We start from the raw sequence: 14,363 nt of genomic DNA, 5'->3' as shown, positions 1-14,363 counted from the left end.
TTAGTTATGTTCTATTAAAATGGGAAGATATAGAAAACTTTTGTGGAGAGCTCAAATTAATAATTATTTCTTGAAGTAATGTTAATAAAAAAACTTCTTTAGGGAAAAGTTATTCTGTAATAATGTTGGCATTGAAAAAAATGATTACAAAATTTTTTATTAGTCCAAATAACAGTCTTAGAATTTTAAATATCGTTAATCTAATAACAATTTAATTAATAGATACGCTGATTGGATAAGAAGACTAGCTTGTAAAACAAATAAAAAAATCATTTTTTAGAAGACATATATATATATATATATATATATATATATATATATATATATATATATATATAGAGTACTTCATAAACGCCTAACTCAACCTAATCTGACCTGATCAGACTTAACTCAATAAGCCATGTATGTGGATTAAGGTCTTTCTAACTTTCACAAAAGCAAATTATATCTTACACTACACTCCAAGTATATTAACCAAATGAAGTATAAAATACAAAAAATACATAGTGGTTTTTACATTCATCGATGTGTTAGATTTAAATATGTTATATTTATTTATTTTCATTAAAAAAATGAGGTAAAATTCAAATTGTTAAATTTCAATTTTACTCCCTAGCCCTAAATAACAGGCCCACAGCAGTGGCACACAGTTACCTTCTATTGACAAGTCAAGCCCTTGGCTGGTATCCCCCCCTTAAGCTTTGGCTTTGATAACCCCAGATTTTCCCACAGTCCCACCCTCTCTTGGCTCTTACTTTACTGCCAATTATTCAGACTCTTCTTTTCACACACCTCTAACTTAAAACACTGCCATCCATTAATCCTTTTCTTCCAAATAATTGTATTATTCATTATCATCAATCATATTCAGTGTATTCTGTTGATACAGAAAAGAAAAAAATATTATAAGCCATACACATAAAAAAATTGCTTAGAATAATTCAGTATTTTACTGATTCCCTATAATTATCTCAAATTTTAATTAATCATGAATAATACTAACTATAAAGGGTGATTACTAAAAAGGCACCATGCTAGGTAACTCTTAAAAAAATAAATTATAAAAAAATTAAAAAATTTTAAAAATCAAAAATAGAAATACAAGTTTATTTTTGATTTTAACTTTTATTTAACATTTTTAATTTTTAATTTTTTTTAGCAATTAACCTGTAAATATAGGTTACTATTTGAGCAATAATATTCTTAGATATGTGATTCTAAAATTAAAATTATTCATAGTTAATTAAAAGTTTAAATTACTATATGAAAATAAAAAAATTAAATTTGTTGTAAGTAATTTTTTCTTAAAGAAATACAGCCAAAAATCTCGCGGCTCGAAAATATAATAATTATATCAATCACATAAATTTTACACAACAGTAAACTGAAATTAAAAAAAATATTAAGCGGTAATAATAAAATAGTAACCACTACTTATTCTCGATTTCTTAAATTGTCCAGATTTGAATCAGGAACTCTCCTCATTCCTTCCTCCTTTTCTTTCTCTCTTTCTAATTTCTATCCTCCCCTTCATTCTCTATTTGTAGCAAATCTACCCAATTGGTCTAATCAAAGCTCCAAACTTTTTCTTTTTCAAAAAGCGGAACTAAATAGGGAAAAATTCTTGATTGCCCATCTTAAATTTGGGAAGTAAAATGGCTCAAAAGCATTTGAAAGAACTACTAAAAGAAGATCAAGAACCCTTTTATCTAAAGGATTATATTGCAGATAGGAAATGTCAATTAACAAAACAAGCACCAAAAACTAAACTTCAAATCAAAAAATCAAAACCCACTTCAATTTTATGCAAAAATGCTTGTTTTTTCTCTATTCAAAACTCCCCTGATTTTAGAAAATCTCCTAAATTTTTTGAATTTCCACCTTCCCCTGTTCCTAATAAGAGCCCTAGCAGAGTATTCCTTCATGTTCCTGCTAAAACTGCTGCTCTTCTCCTTGATGCTGCTATTCGGATCCAAAAACACAAATCCAAACCCAAAACCCAGATTAAAAATTCGGGTTTTGGGTTATTTGGGTCCATGTTAAAACGATTGAATCTTCGAAATCGAACCCAGAAACTCAAATCGAATGAAATTAAAACAGAGGATGAAAACATAAAAGAAGAAAAAGTTGCGAGTATTTCGTCTTCAGTTTCATCGTCTAATTCTTCGTATTGTAATGGAAGATCAAGTAGTATGGATTTAGAAAGTTCTAGTAGTGGAAGATCATTTGAAGATGAAGAAGAAAATGATGAATTTGAATTTACAAATGTTTTGAAAGAAAGTAATAGCAATAATGGAGATTATTTCAATGGAGTTTGCTTAAGTCCTTTGAGCCCTTTTCGTTTTGCATTGCATAAAAGCCCTTCTCCTGAACGACGTTCTCCGGTTTTTTCTTCTCCTGCTAAATCCCCTGTCCGCTGCAGATTTGAGGTTTGTCTCTTAACCACTTTTTTTAAACCCAAGTTAATAATACTCCATTATTTATTGTTCTATTTGTTTATTAATTTTTATAATAATCATTTTAATTTCTGTAATATTATGTTTGAAAACGATAATTTTATTTGAAAATTTGTAATTGTATTAAACTCTACCATTGTTTTTTAAACTAGTTAAAGTTGAAACTTTGAGAATGACTATTCAAATCTTGTCATTTTTAAATTCTTCATTTATAATTTCATAATTGAAATCTAAAATTTAAAATGAAATATTTCTTATCAGACACTACATAAGCTAATTTTGTGTCATAGTAACTAATAATGAACTTACAACCGATTGGAATCATTTACTTCTTATACATATGCTTTTTAAGCAATCTAATGTATTGTTCTAATTAATTATAATTTTATACATTGAACTATCTTTATCTAAAAATTATAAAAAATCAATGTTGTCATTACATGATTCAAACAAGATTCCAATTAACTATATTTTTCTTACGTATTAGTCGTAATATATAAAAAGCTTAAACAATTAATAATGTCAATTAGTATAACTAAAAATATAGTCAAATAAAGTATTTTTTAATATTATTTCATTTGAGTAGACTGAATGTATATTTTATAATATAACTTTTATAATTTTTAATTATGCATAAATATCTTTAAAACAAGTGTTATAACAATCAATTTGAGTTAGATGAAGTATTTAATGATTTTCCTTAATAATTATTATTAACCATATGTAGCTATTTAACTGTAATTTTTAAATGTATATTACTTTTATTTTATTATACGATAGTAATATTTATTTAATTTTTTTATAATTGTTGGATAATTGATTGCTCATATCATGATTGGTTGATGGACTCATCATGAATGGATACATAAACAAATGTAGATAGGTAAATGGAGTAAAAATGAAGCACCAATGGTATATGTTTTTTTTTACAGTTATTTTGGTGTTTTGGTGATTGATGTTACATTATTCTCGACCAATCGAATAAGAAATGAAATTAATGGGATTTGTTGAGGTGGACATTTCAATGTTCAACACTTCAAGTTATTCAATAAAATAATTTTACCTATTAGCTATAATCCTTATATGAATATATAATCAATAAATAAAATTATTTAAAAATAAATAATATTTAAATATATTTTAGTTAGATCGGGTAAATATTAAGTTGATATAAACATCGTGGCAAATTCATTTATTTGAAGGAAATTTAGAAAAGAATCAAATGAAAGAGTAAAAAATTACATCTATAAAATGAAGGGAGGGAATCAATGCAATCTGATTTCTACACAAATTCTTATTTGAGACCGTCTTTATAAGAGACGCGTTTCAAATGGGCCGGCTCGTTATTAGTTATAAAAAAAACTTTTAAAAAATGAACGTTGTGTAATCCTATTTGGAGTTGGTGTTATAACCTATGAAGTTGGTATTATAAGCTGCTAGAGTTGGTATTATAACCTATTAAAGTTGGTATCTCTAAATACGTTATAATACCAACATTAATTGGTTATAACACCAACTCTAATACCAACTTCAATAAGTTATAACACCAACTCCAAATAGGCTCAACCGCTTGCGTCAATTTTAAATTTTTTTTTATTGTTGGACCTGGACATGAAGAGCCGTCTTTTATAAAGACAATATCTTATGAGAGACGCTGTAATTTTTAACCTGACTCAAAATCTAATTGAATTGAACTGTAATTTATTTTACTATTTAAAATGATAATATTTTTTGTTTTGATTAGTATTTTAGTTGGACATATTATTTCTATTAGATTTTTTTAAAATCAAATCGGTAAGATTTTAAAACACTTTATGAGCCAAGTTTACAATTTACAAATGAAAGTTAATCCTCAAATTTTAAATAAAAAATTTAGACAATGTTTTAAAATGCTTATTGTAATACGGATAATAACATAACCTAAAATTATTGAAAGATCGGTTTAAGATTTATCCTATTAATTGTAATTGTGTCAAATTTAGGTCACATCATACTTCACTTCTTGGCTACTTAAAACGGATTATGTAAAAGTTTGTGGGAAGTCAAAGTATATTGAGTCATAGTCAAATTATGTAAAAGGGCTATCCAATTCAACCGAAAAGAATCACTGTGGTATAGACTATAGAGTATAGAGTAAACTAAAAGTAGAGTAGTAATTTAATTATTAAATTTTTTACTATAAACGAGATTATTTTCTCATTTTCAAATATTTTAATTGTAAGATAAAATATTATACAACTTGACATCCCCTTGTCTTGACTAGATTAGTAAAATATTTTACTAAAATATTTGACATCCCTTTAAATTAGCATTAAGAGAAAAATCAAATGTTTATTTTAAAATACAAATATTTGGTAATAATTAACATTTAAATTAAATTGTACAAATAAATTTAAAATAAAACTAAAATTTATTAGTATAGATGAGATTAGAAGAGAGTCATAAATTATTGTTTAAAAATAAAAATAATACAAAATAAATATAACAGATCAAAATGACAAATAATGTTGAATAAGTTGAACACAAAAATTATTAATTGATTATTAGTTGATTACTCACAAAATGTTATTAATTATTATAAATTATAAATTATAAATGAAGTATTTATATTAACCTAGTTAAAAATGGTGGAGTATAATAAGAGTGTAAGTAACAAAACAACAAAGTTAGTCCATAAAACAAAAAAAGTGTAATAGTTTTAGAAGTGAGTGTAGTCGTGACTCAGCAAGCTGACTGAATTGAGCTGTCGGTAATAGAATCTGTAGCCAGCTTCTTTTGCCGGGGTGTTTTGTTTAGTGGAAAAGACGAAATTACCCTTTAATAGGGACATAATCTGCCCAAGACCAAGGGCATGCATGTCAAGAAGTCCTATTAATGCACCTTGAAGTTGGTGGTTCAACAAAATTGTACTTTTTTTGATCACGTCTTCGCCAATTACTAGTAATATCTTTTCTTTTAAGACATTGTCAGTTTATGGGCATACATTTAAATAATTATTTTATTTTTTGTTTCTATTTTTTCTAATCGGACAAATTATGTTTTTGGATTATCTAACCATCTCATTAGCAATTAAAATACTCTATTGGTATCACCCTTTTAATATTATTTGTTTCTTTGGGTTGTTTTACTTGTTTTGAATTATTTTCATTTTTTATTAATGATCTATTATTTTATTTAAGAAAAATGTCTTATTTCTCTATACTACTAAATTGAAAGGAGGGAGTTATATTTTTTAATTAAAAGTATTCTGTTAATTGATTTTCGTAATAAAATAAATAAATCTGAAAAGAATAGTAAAAATAATTTTATTTTAAAAATCTCATTTATAAAGTTATTATCAAGAGTATTTTAGTTTAAAATAAAGTTGTATTATTGTAGTGATTGAATTTAGACTTCTAATTTGGCTTATCATATTTATAGGTTCATTTCATTGAGTCAATTCTTTATCTTATCAACAATGTTTTTGGTGGATCAATTATTGTTTTAAGCTAATAAAGCATCATAATACTAGTTTGGCGTATTTCTCTTGGAGAATATTAGTTAGGTTAGTCGTGTACATTTCAAATTATTAAACATATAGGGAAAAAACAATATATAATATAACAAGAATCATATGCCAAAAATTTAAACTACCAAAAACATCTAATCTATATATCTCATCTAGATAAATATTTTAAAACTATTTTAAGTTGGTTAAAAAGTAAGTAAAAATCTTAAGTTGTCCAAAATTTATTGTCAATATCAGTATATAATCGAAGTGTAATTCATAATCAACGAAAATATCATTTAAAAATTATATGACAATGGGAAAAACGTGTACACTATCTTTAATTCACTGATGTGAGACAAATTATTCCAACAAAAACATAATGGTTCAACTTATGTTCAATAATTTGATCATTGTGGGTTGGGTCTAAATCATTTTTTAATTATATGCCAAATAAAAGCTTAATTAAAAGTTTAAATTGATAAAACTTTTTTACATTGATATTAAAATTATCGACAAAAATCGATCTAATGTGATATGTTATATACTCTGACATTGCAGGAGAAGGCAATGTATAAACACGAAAGCTTAGTGAAGTTGGACGAAGAAGAAGACGAAGACAAAGAACAGAACAGCCCAGTTTCCGTGCTGGATCCTCCTTTCGAAGACGATTACGATGGGAATGAAGATGAAGACAATTACGATATTGATTGCAGCTACGCTTTTGTACAAAGTAAGTATTAACCAATTTCAATATTCCTTTTTTAACATTTTTAAATTAATTCCAAACAAAATATTATTCATATACTTTAATTTGGTTGTCCTTGATTTTTGTTGTCTGGTCTTTTTCCTTTACAAAAGGGCATTTATTAGCCCATTTTGTTTTTCTTTTGTAGTAAGCTTTAACTTTGTTTATTTGTTTAAACGGTACTCCTTTCGTTCCTCAATGAAGTTTCCATAAGAAATGTTAACGGAAAATAAGAAAAATAGAATCTTTTTTATAGTGGAGATATTATTTAAGTAAATACTCCCTCCACACCAATATAAATGTTTCATTTGTTTGGGCACGGATATTAAGAGTGGTGTGGGGTCCATTAAAAAGGTGGTAGTTGGGTAAGTAGTGAAGGGTAGTTGGGTAAGTAAGGTATATGAGGGTATATTCATAATTATTTGTGTGAACTAAGGATATTTAGGTAAAAAAAAATTGACAAAAATAAAAATGTGACAATTGATATGGTTTTGCCAAATAAGGAAATGTGAGAATTATATTGGTGTGGAGGGAGTAACAAATTTGATAGAAAAAAAGTGAGGACCATATATATTAAAAAATATTATAAGGAAGTTAGTGGAAAAAATATGAGGATCACAACTAATAAAAAAAAATATTTTTATAAAGTTAGTAGAAAACATGTAAGATCATAAAGAATATAAAAATGTTAAAATGAAGTTAATGAAAAATATGTGGGGTTCATAAGCATTATTAAAATATTAAAATAAAGATAAGTAAAGTTATTTTTATCTAAAATTTATAATATAAATAAAAAAATTTCTTATAAAAATAATAAATAAAACACCCAAAAATAAAAAAAAAAAAAAAAAAACTTAAACGGGGGATTACAATATAGTGATGAGGACATGACATTAATGTGTAGGTACTACTAATGTAGTAGTATGTTTCAACATTGCTTTGTAGTTTGCACCATACAATCTTTTTGTGGGTTCCATTTTTGGATTTTGCTCGATTGCATGTGTGGTTTTTGTGTTTCATTTGCTCGATATTAAGCTTTGTACTTTGTTTTTCACATTTGGACCTTTCTTTTTACATGACTAGCTACCTACTATTTCTTCTGCTCTATTATACTTTCAATTGATATTGACAATGAGACTTTCAATTGATATTGACAGTTTCTCACACTATATGTCACAATCAGCTGTAATTATTTTAAAACAGAGTTAATATTTTTTTGATTGTAAAAATTTTGGGTAGTGTTTTCGTTGTTTTGATGAATGACTTTTTGATTGTTCTTTTTTTTTTCTAGTTTTTCAAAATAGATGAAAGACGTATTTTGTAAATAACTTCTAAAGGAAAATAATAAGTAGCTTTGATGGCCTTTAACCCACATCTTTTGAAAAACAACCGGCAACATGGAACTAATTGTTAGCAATCATTTTCTATAGAGCTGATTTAAAAAACTGGCTTAACAGCTAGCAAACTAGTTAATATTTTCATTTGGTTAAATCAGCCAACAACTAGCCAATCAGTTATTGGAATTTGGAACATATAACTTATAACTATGTTACATCAATTTGAGTACTTGTATCGGACTCGTGTACATATTCAAGTATCCAACTCGAATATTTTATGAAATTTTTTTTAGCTTAATTACAAAGTTGGATTTTAACCTTATGTAATAATTTTACAGGAGCCAAGCAAGAGCTGTTGCACAAGCTAAACAGGTTTGAAAAATTAGCTGAATTGGACCCAATTGAGTTAGAGAAAAGAATGAGTGAAGCAGAAGAAGAGTATGCTCTAAACCAATCAAATGATGAGTTCCAAGAATATGATTGTCACTTCCTTACATATGATGAACTAACACAACAAAACCATCAATTTATGCAAGAAGTCATAACAAAATCAGGCTTTCAAGATGTGAAAAAACCCGGGATCAAGAGACTCATTTCGGATCTTATCATCGAGGAAAATTGCGAAGAATATACATATGACGAGCAAGTAATTAAAAGGATTTGCAAGAGATTAGAGTCATGGAAAGAGGTTGAATCAAACACTATTGATATGATGGTAGAAATGGATCTCAAAACTGATATCAACTGGAAAAATCCTCAACAGGAGATCCATGGATCTGGATTGGACATTGAAGTTGCAATTTTCGCGGTGCTGGTTGATGAGCTTGTACGAGATTTGGTATGATCTCGTTTGCTTCATCGAGTTCAGAAATCGTGTCCTTGGAGATCCATTAATTTTCTGTTTATCACGGGGTTTATTGGTTCATTATTTTATCCACTTATTAGGCTACTTAAAACATGGAACTTAATCTAACACGAGAGAGGTTAATTAGAGTAATTAGAGAAGTAACCCGAGGATGATGATGATAATGATTCGGGTTTAGTACTAGTTTAGTATCAATGTATGATGTATGTATGGGAAAGAGGGGGCAAATCACTTGTATAATGAATATATTTTGAGTAGCTTAAACATTAGCTAGCATCATCTTGATGCTTGCCCTTTTATGAATAATGATCACAAAATTGAACACTTTCTTTCAGAACTGTTGGTGCATAACAAATATTAATTAGGCTGAAGTTGTTGACTGGTTTAATCACCTAATTTGCTAACTGTTACGAGCAAGTTTGTTATAAATTAGTAGTTAGTTGTTGACTATCGTGTATCAGAGAAAAAAGTGATAAAAAGCTAACGGTCAATGAAAAATACTTCATAGTAGTTTTTACCAAATATTTTTTATTTTTGAGCTGCCAAAAGTCAAAGTTAATTTAAAAATCAATTACTAATTGCTAGTAGTGTTAGTTGGCAACCGTCCTATAAGATTAATTTGGTAAAAATTGAAATCATCAACATTGATTTAATTAATAATTGAATGTCAAAATATATGAAGTTTAATATTGATTGTCCGAGATTACACGCTTTGCTGATTAAGTTGGATGAGGACATTCTATGTGAGACGCTTGCTCTTTGCTGGAGTGAAGGGAAGTCTAAGTGCTACTAGTACTTTTTCTTCAAATTAAACAGTTGGATTGTGATTTGTGAATAATCAATATTTTAAATTTAGTTATTCAAACTATTTTCAATTAGAATTTGTTCTGTTGTATTGTTTAAGGTTTGATTTATTTTAGGTCAATTTAAAGGTTGAATTAGGATGGAGTCGGGTTCTAGATTGTATGTTAAGTCTTCTAAAGTTCAGGTCTACATAAAATCATTTCGAAGTTGAGACTCGAATTGAGACCTGATCAAGCTTGTGTTCCTCAACTTAACTAGATTAATGTCAAACTTATAAAACATATGTTGAACCCCATTTCGACTTAACACAAGTATTAAGGAAATGGAGTAATTGATAAATAGCAATTAGAGATGTTCAACGGGGCGGCTAGGAGCGGTTGGGTCAAAAATTAAACAGGTCGGGGAGGTGCGGGTCTTTTCAAATGTTAAACGGGGCAGGGCGGGTCAAAGGCCGTTTAATCCGACCCTCTTTGACAATATTTTTAAAAGTTCATAAAATAGATTTTTTTTATTATACTTTATGACCCGTTGGATCGATCTACTTATGTATATAATAATATCACTTAAAAAAATAAAAAAAAAGTGGTAAATTTATTTTTTCGCAATTAATTCTTTTAATTATCCGGCCTGACCCTTTACACCAAGGCCTATTAATAACCCGCCCATTATTAACCCGAACCGCTCATGACCCAATAAAATGTAATAACAATGTAAGATTTAAAGAGATATGAAGTGAGAATAAGATATGGGTAAATAGGACAATATATAAATTATTATATGAACATATAGCAAATATTGTGTAGATATTATGGAACGAAGTGCTTTAGAAATCGCAATACTTTTCTTTATTATCTGTCTCTGTTATTTTGCTACAATCTATTAATGAAAAAAATTATATTGTTGCAATTTATTTGGGACTAAGAGAGCACACTCATGTATTCATTAGAAATTAATTTTTCATTTTTACTTGCTGAAATAATGAATATCAGTTAATCAATTATCAATGTTTTAAAAGTGAATTATTATAATATGATTTTTTATTTTTTAATCAGCTACTCTTTTGAGAGAAAGAGACGATCTTAAATCAAAAAACCCATATTTTTATTTTCTTTTTAATTTGCATAAAGTGGTCTATTTAACCTATATATCTAACGCATCACTTGAACCATTTGTGCTTTTTTAATAGATCCATGGTACAAGTCATAAGCACCAATTATTTTATCACTCATGATACAAGTTCGATAATTAATTAGTATGGTCATAAAAAGAGTGATGTCCAAGACATAAATCAAATTCAATATACAAACGATTAGGAATATATATAAGCATTAATGATACAGTCTATGAACAAACTAATTTATTTATTTATTTTGTAATTATATAATAGACTAAAAAAAATTGATGAAATTTTTTATCAAAATTTAATCTGAAAAAGAGAATACTAAATTTAATTAAAATAATACTTAATTCTTTATAATTAACTTTTAAAATAGCTAGAAAAACAAAGAAAAATTTAAATTTACAATCAAATATTTTTTGACAAATAGGAGCTAGAAAAACAAATACTTCTATGCCCTACACTTTATAAAACCCTTTCTGACCATATTAATTTCGTCGTCCCGGGCCACTACATTATTATGGAGTAATCTCTCTGCTCTTTATATTTAAAGTATTTTATTTTAAGTAGAGAGGAATTTGATTAAGTATTTTTGAGACATATTTTTTCCGTTTCGTTTTAGTTGCTACATTTGAATGGGTACGAGAATTAAGAAAAATGATTGACCTACACTATAGCTGATTGGTTACTTTATAGAGTATAGTATTTTATTATTGTTAACTGAAAAAGAAAAAAGAAAAATAGGTTGTTATGTTACTTTATAGAGTATTGTATAGTAGTATTTTATTATAGAGTATAGAGTAGGATAAAAATAGGGGTAGGTAGAACTTTAAATGATTGTTTTATTACTAAAAACGAAAATATAGCAAGTAATATGAAATTGCCAAAAATAGAAAATGTAGCGGATATTATGGAACGGAGGAAGTATTTAGAAAACAAAATATATTCATGTGAGATTTCGTTAAATTCGTCTTAATATATATATAATTTTTATTATATATTTTTTATAATTTTTTATTATGTTTATTTAAAGATATTGAAATTTAAAACTTAATTTAAAAAATACACAAAGAATAAACGAGAAGAACAAAAATTAACAGAGAAAGTATTATTTTATTATGAAACAACAAAGCACCTAAAGAAATTGCAATAGGCTGGAAAAACTTTTACCTTTCCGCTTAAGGGAAATTGTTCCACTTTTGAGAATTAGTTAATGTCGTGGTTGAGAATAATAGGAGTATTTTAATTTGAATTTAAAATTAGTTTATAGATGGTGTCGGGAAATTGTTTAATTCAAATTTGAGTTGAAGGTAATTTTTTATAAGAAAAATAGTAAAATTGAGAATAACTATCCAAATTTTATTATTTTTAAATTTTTTATTTATAAATTTATAATCAAAATCTACAATTTAAAATAAAGTACTTATTTTCAAATAAAATTTAAAAAAAGCTTAAAACCAACATGAATGATTAGACAATTTATTTTATTTTATTTTATTTTTTCAAAATAAATAAAGGCAAATATTTTGCTCCTCTTATGTTATGGAAGTATTATTATATTATTCAAGTCATATATCACTCATTTACTCCTATAAATTTATAAGAAAGTACTCGTACTAATAATTGGTAATGCTATTTGCCATCCACTTTCAAATGATTAAGGTTAGTTAGAAATCATTGTTTTAAGTCCCAATTATGGAGGATAAAGCAAATTATCCGGCTTAAGAGCTTACACTAAATTGTTTTAGTCATGAGTCATGATGGGATTAGCCAACTAATCTCTGTCATCTTATCAATATCATCTATGGAAAAGGCAAAGCTAGCAATTTTAAAACATTATATTATATATTGTACACTTTGCTTTTTCACGTATTTCAAAGCAAATTGTTAACCTCGATATCTTATAGTACGCATAATAAAAAATTATAAAAATTAAATATTAAAATTCTTTGCATCAAGACAAATATACATGAATATATTTTGTCTTGAATATATACTTTAAAAATCAAATTTAAATTTCTCTCTCATAAACTCATAAAATAAAAAAAACTTAAAATGAATAAACAAAAAGGAATGAAGAGAGTATTTTCTTACATTATTCATTCATTATTTTTATATTTTTTATTATTAATTATAAAGTTATTTGATGTTTAGCTTCTTTGCCGTTGGATAGCTAGTTTTGGTTGGTTAAGGGTCCTCTCTGTTTAAATGCACAACAAGAGTAAGGTGAGAAAATTCTTAATAGAAGATGGGCCCATTTTATATACTGATGCAATCAAGCGGAGTTGGACTTCATATTTGGTTGTATAGACCTGAAAAAATTTATTTGCCAAAAAAATATATAATCAAATAAAATAATATTAATCTAATCTATCTAATATTATACTTCTACTTATTTATTTATTTAATCTATCTATCTAATATTATACTTCAACTTAAATATTCACATCTATAAATTCCACTATTAATTCACATATTTTCTCATCCTTGATTTATTTTTCATCTAAATAAAAATAAAACTATATCTTTAGTCATTAGGAATATGTATAAGGAGAAAAAAAATATTAATTACTCAAATATTAATTAATTTAAAATTTTTTAATTAATGGGGATGTTTGGGAAAATATATCTTGTTCAACAATTTTAACTTATTTAGATATAAATAGATGGTCGGGTGATCAATTCATCTAATGCCAACTAACATTTAGTAAATTAGATGGTTGATATATATCTTGGTATTATGAATCAACTAATTTGAAACAAATTTCTTTGAATACCATGTTTAATATCAACTGATTAAATCAATTGATAAAAGTATTTGATTAAATTAATTATTTCAATCAGCTATCAACTAGCTAAACTATTAGCTTTTTGTCAAACACCTTCAATATAACTATAGTTTATCAAATCCAATAGTCTACAAACTCTTAACTTGTATCTATAAGTTTTAGTCTACTTACTTAAAATAACATAAAATTAGTATTTATAAAATTAATAACGCTTAGGAATATAAAAGTATAATTCGGTTCTCCCTCCATTTCAGTTTGTTGGTAATTCCTTAACCCGAAAAATATTACCTAAAAATTTTAGTTAACAAAAACAACAAATGGAATTATCCTTCATTACAATCTTTTTGAAACTTTTATCATGCATCATTCAAAACTCATCATAATTAATACTTCCTTTCGTGAGAACATAAATTAATTCAAAAAAGGGAACATTTATAGGACAATATAAAGATAGTTGTTAATTGTAATGTACTTAGCCGTGGCCCTCTCTTAAAAGCTAAAACTGTTCAACTTTATTCTAAGCAGTGGATGTTATATTTCTATATTATCATCTTAATTTGTGGGGTGCTCCGTAAGCTGTAAAGTCATTCAAATTTTTATTTGTCCGACTTCATTTAAAAAGCCCGAGTGCTTTAAATAATTAAACGTTACATTTACTTTTTAAGAGTATTAAATACAGCATCCTCTTATATATTCCTTCGGTTTCTTTTTATTTGTGCATTTTCTTTCGCATCTTTTAAAGCACAATTTAAATCTGAAT

At 26.6% G+C, this 14,363-nt stretch overlaps 1 protein-coding gene across 1 annotated transcript; it reads left to right on the top strand.

Moving 5' to 3' along the window:
* Positions 1 to 1,457: 1,457 nt before the first annotated feature.
* Positions 1,458 to 9,199, top strand: LOC130812758 (uncharacterized). The gene is made up of 3 exons (XM_057678341.1): positions 1,458 to 2,429; positions 6,505 to 6,676; positions 8,367 to 9,199. Exons 1-3 carry the CDS (start codon positions 1,656 to 1,658, stop codon positions 8,870 to 8,872), a joined length of 1,452 nt encoding a protein of 483 aa, XP_057534324.1. The 5' UTR covers positions 1,458 to 1,655; the 3' UTR covers positions 8,873 to 9,199.
* Positions 9,200 to 14,363: the final 5,164 nt, after the last annotated feature.

This window comes from Amaranthus tricolor, chromosome 5 (genome assembly GCF_026212465.1).
Source record: "Amaranthus tricolor cultivar Red isolate AtriRed21 chromosome 5, ASM2621246v1, whole genome shotgun sequence".
Classification (NCBI taxonomy): domain Eukaryota; kingdom Viridiplantae; phylum Streptophyta; class Magnoliopsida; order Caryophyllales; family Amaranthaceae; genus Amaranthus; species Amaranthus tricolor.
Note: the sequence above shows the minus strand (reverse complement) of the source record. Positions and strands in the feature narration are given on the sequence as shown.

Excerpts from the sequence above, each read along its gene's own strand:
- LOC130812758 (XM_057678341.1), top strand. The coding sequence starts at position 1,656 with ATGGCTCAAAAGCATTTGAAAGAACTACTAAAAGAAGATCAAGAACCC. Across the intron at positions 2,430-6,504 it reads CTGTCCGCTGCAGATTTGAG|GAGAAGGCAATGTATAAACA; the intron begins GTTTGTCTCTTA and ends CTGACATTGCAG. Across the intron at positions 6,677-8,366 it reads CAGCTACGCTTTTGTACAAA|GAGCCAAGCAAGAGCTGTTG; the intron begins GTAAGTATTAAC and ends ATAATTTTACAG.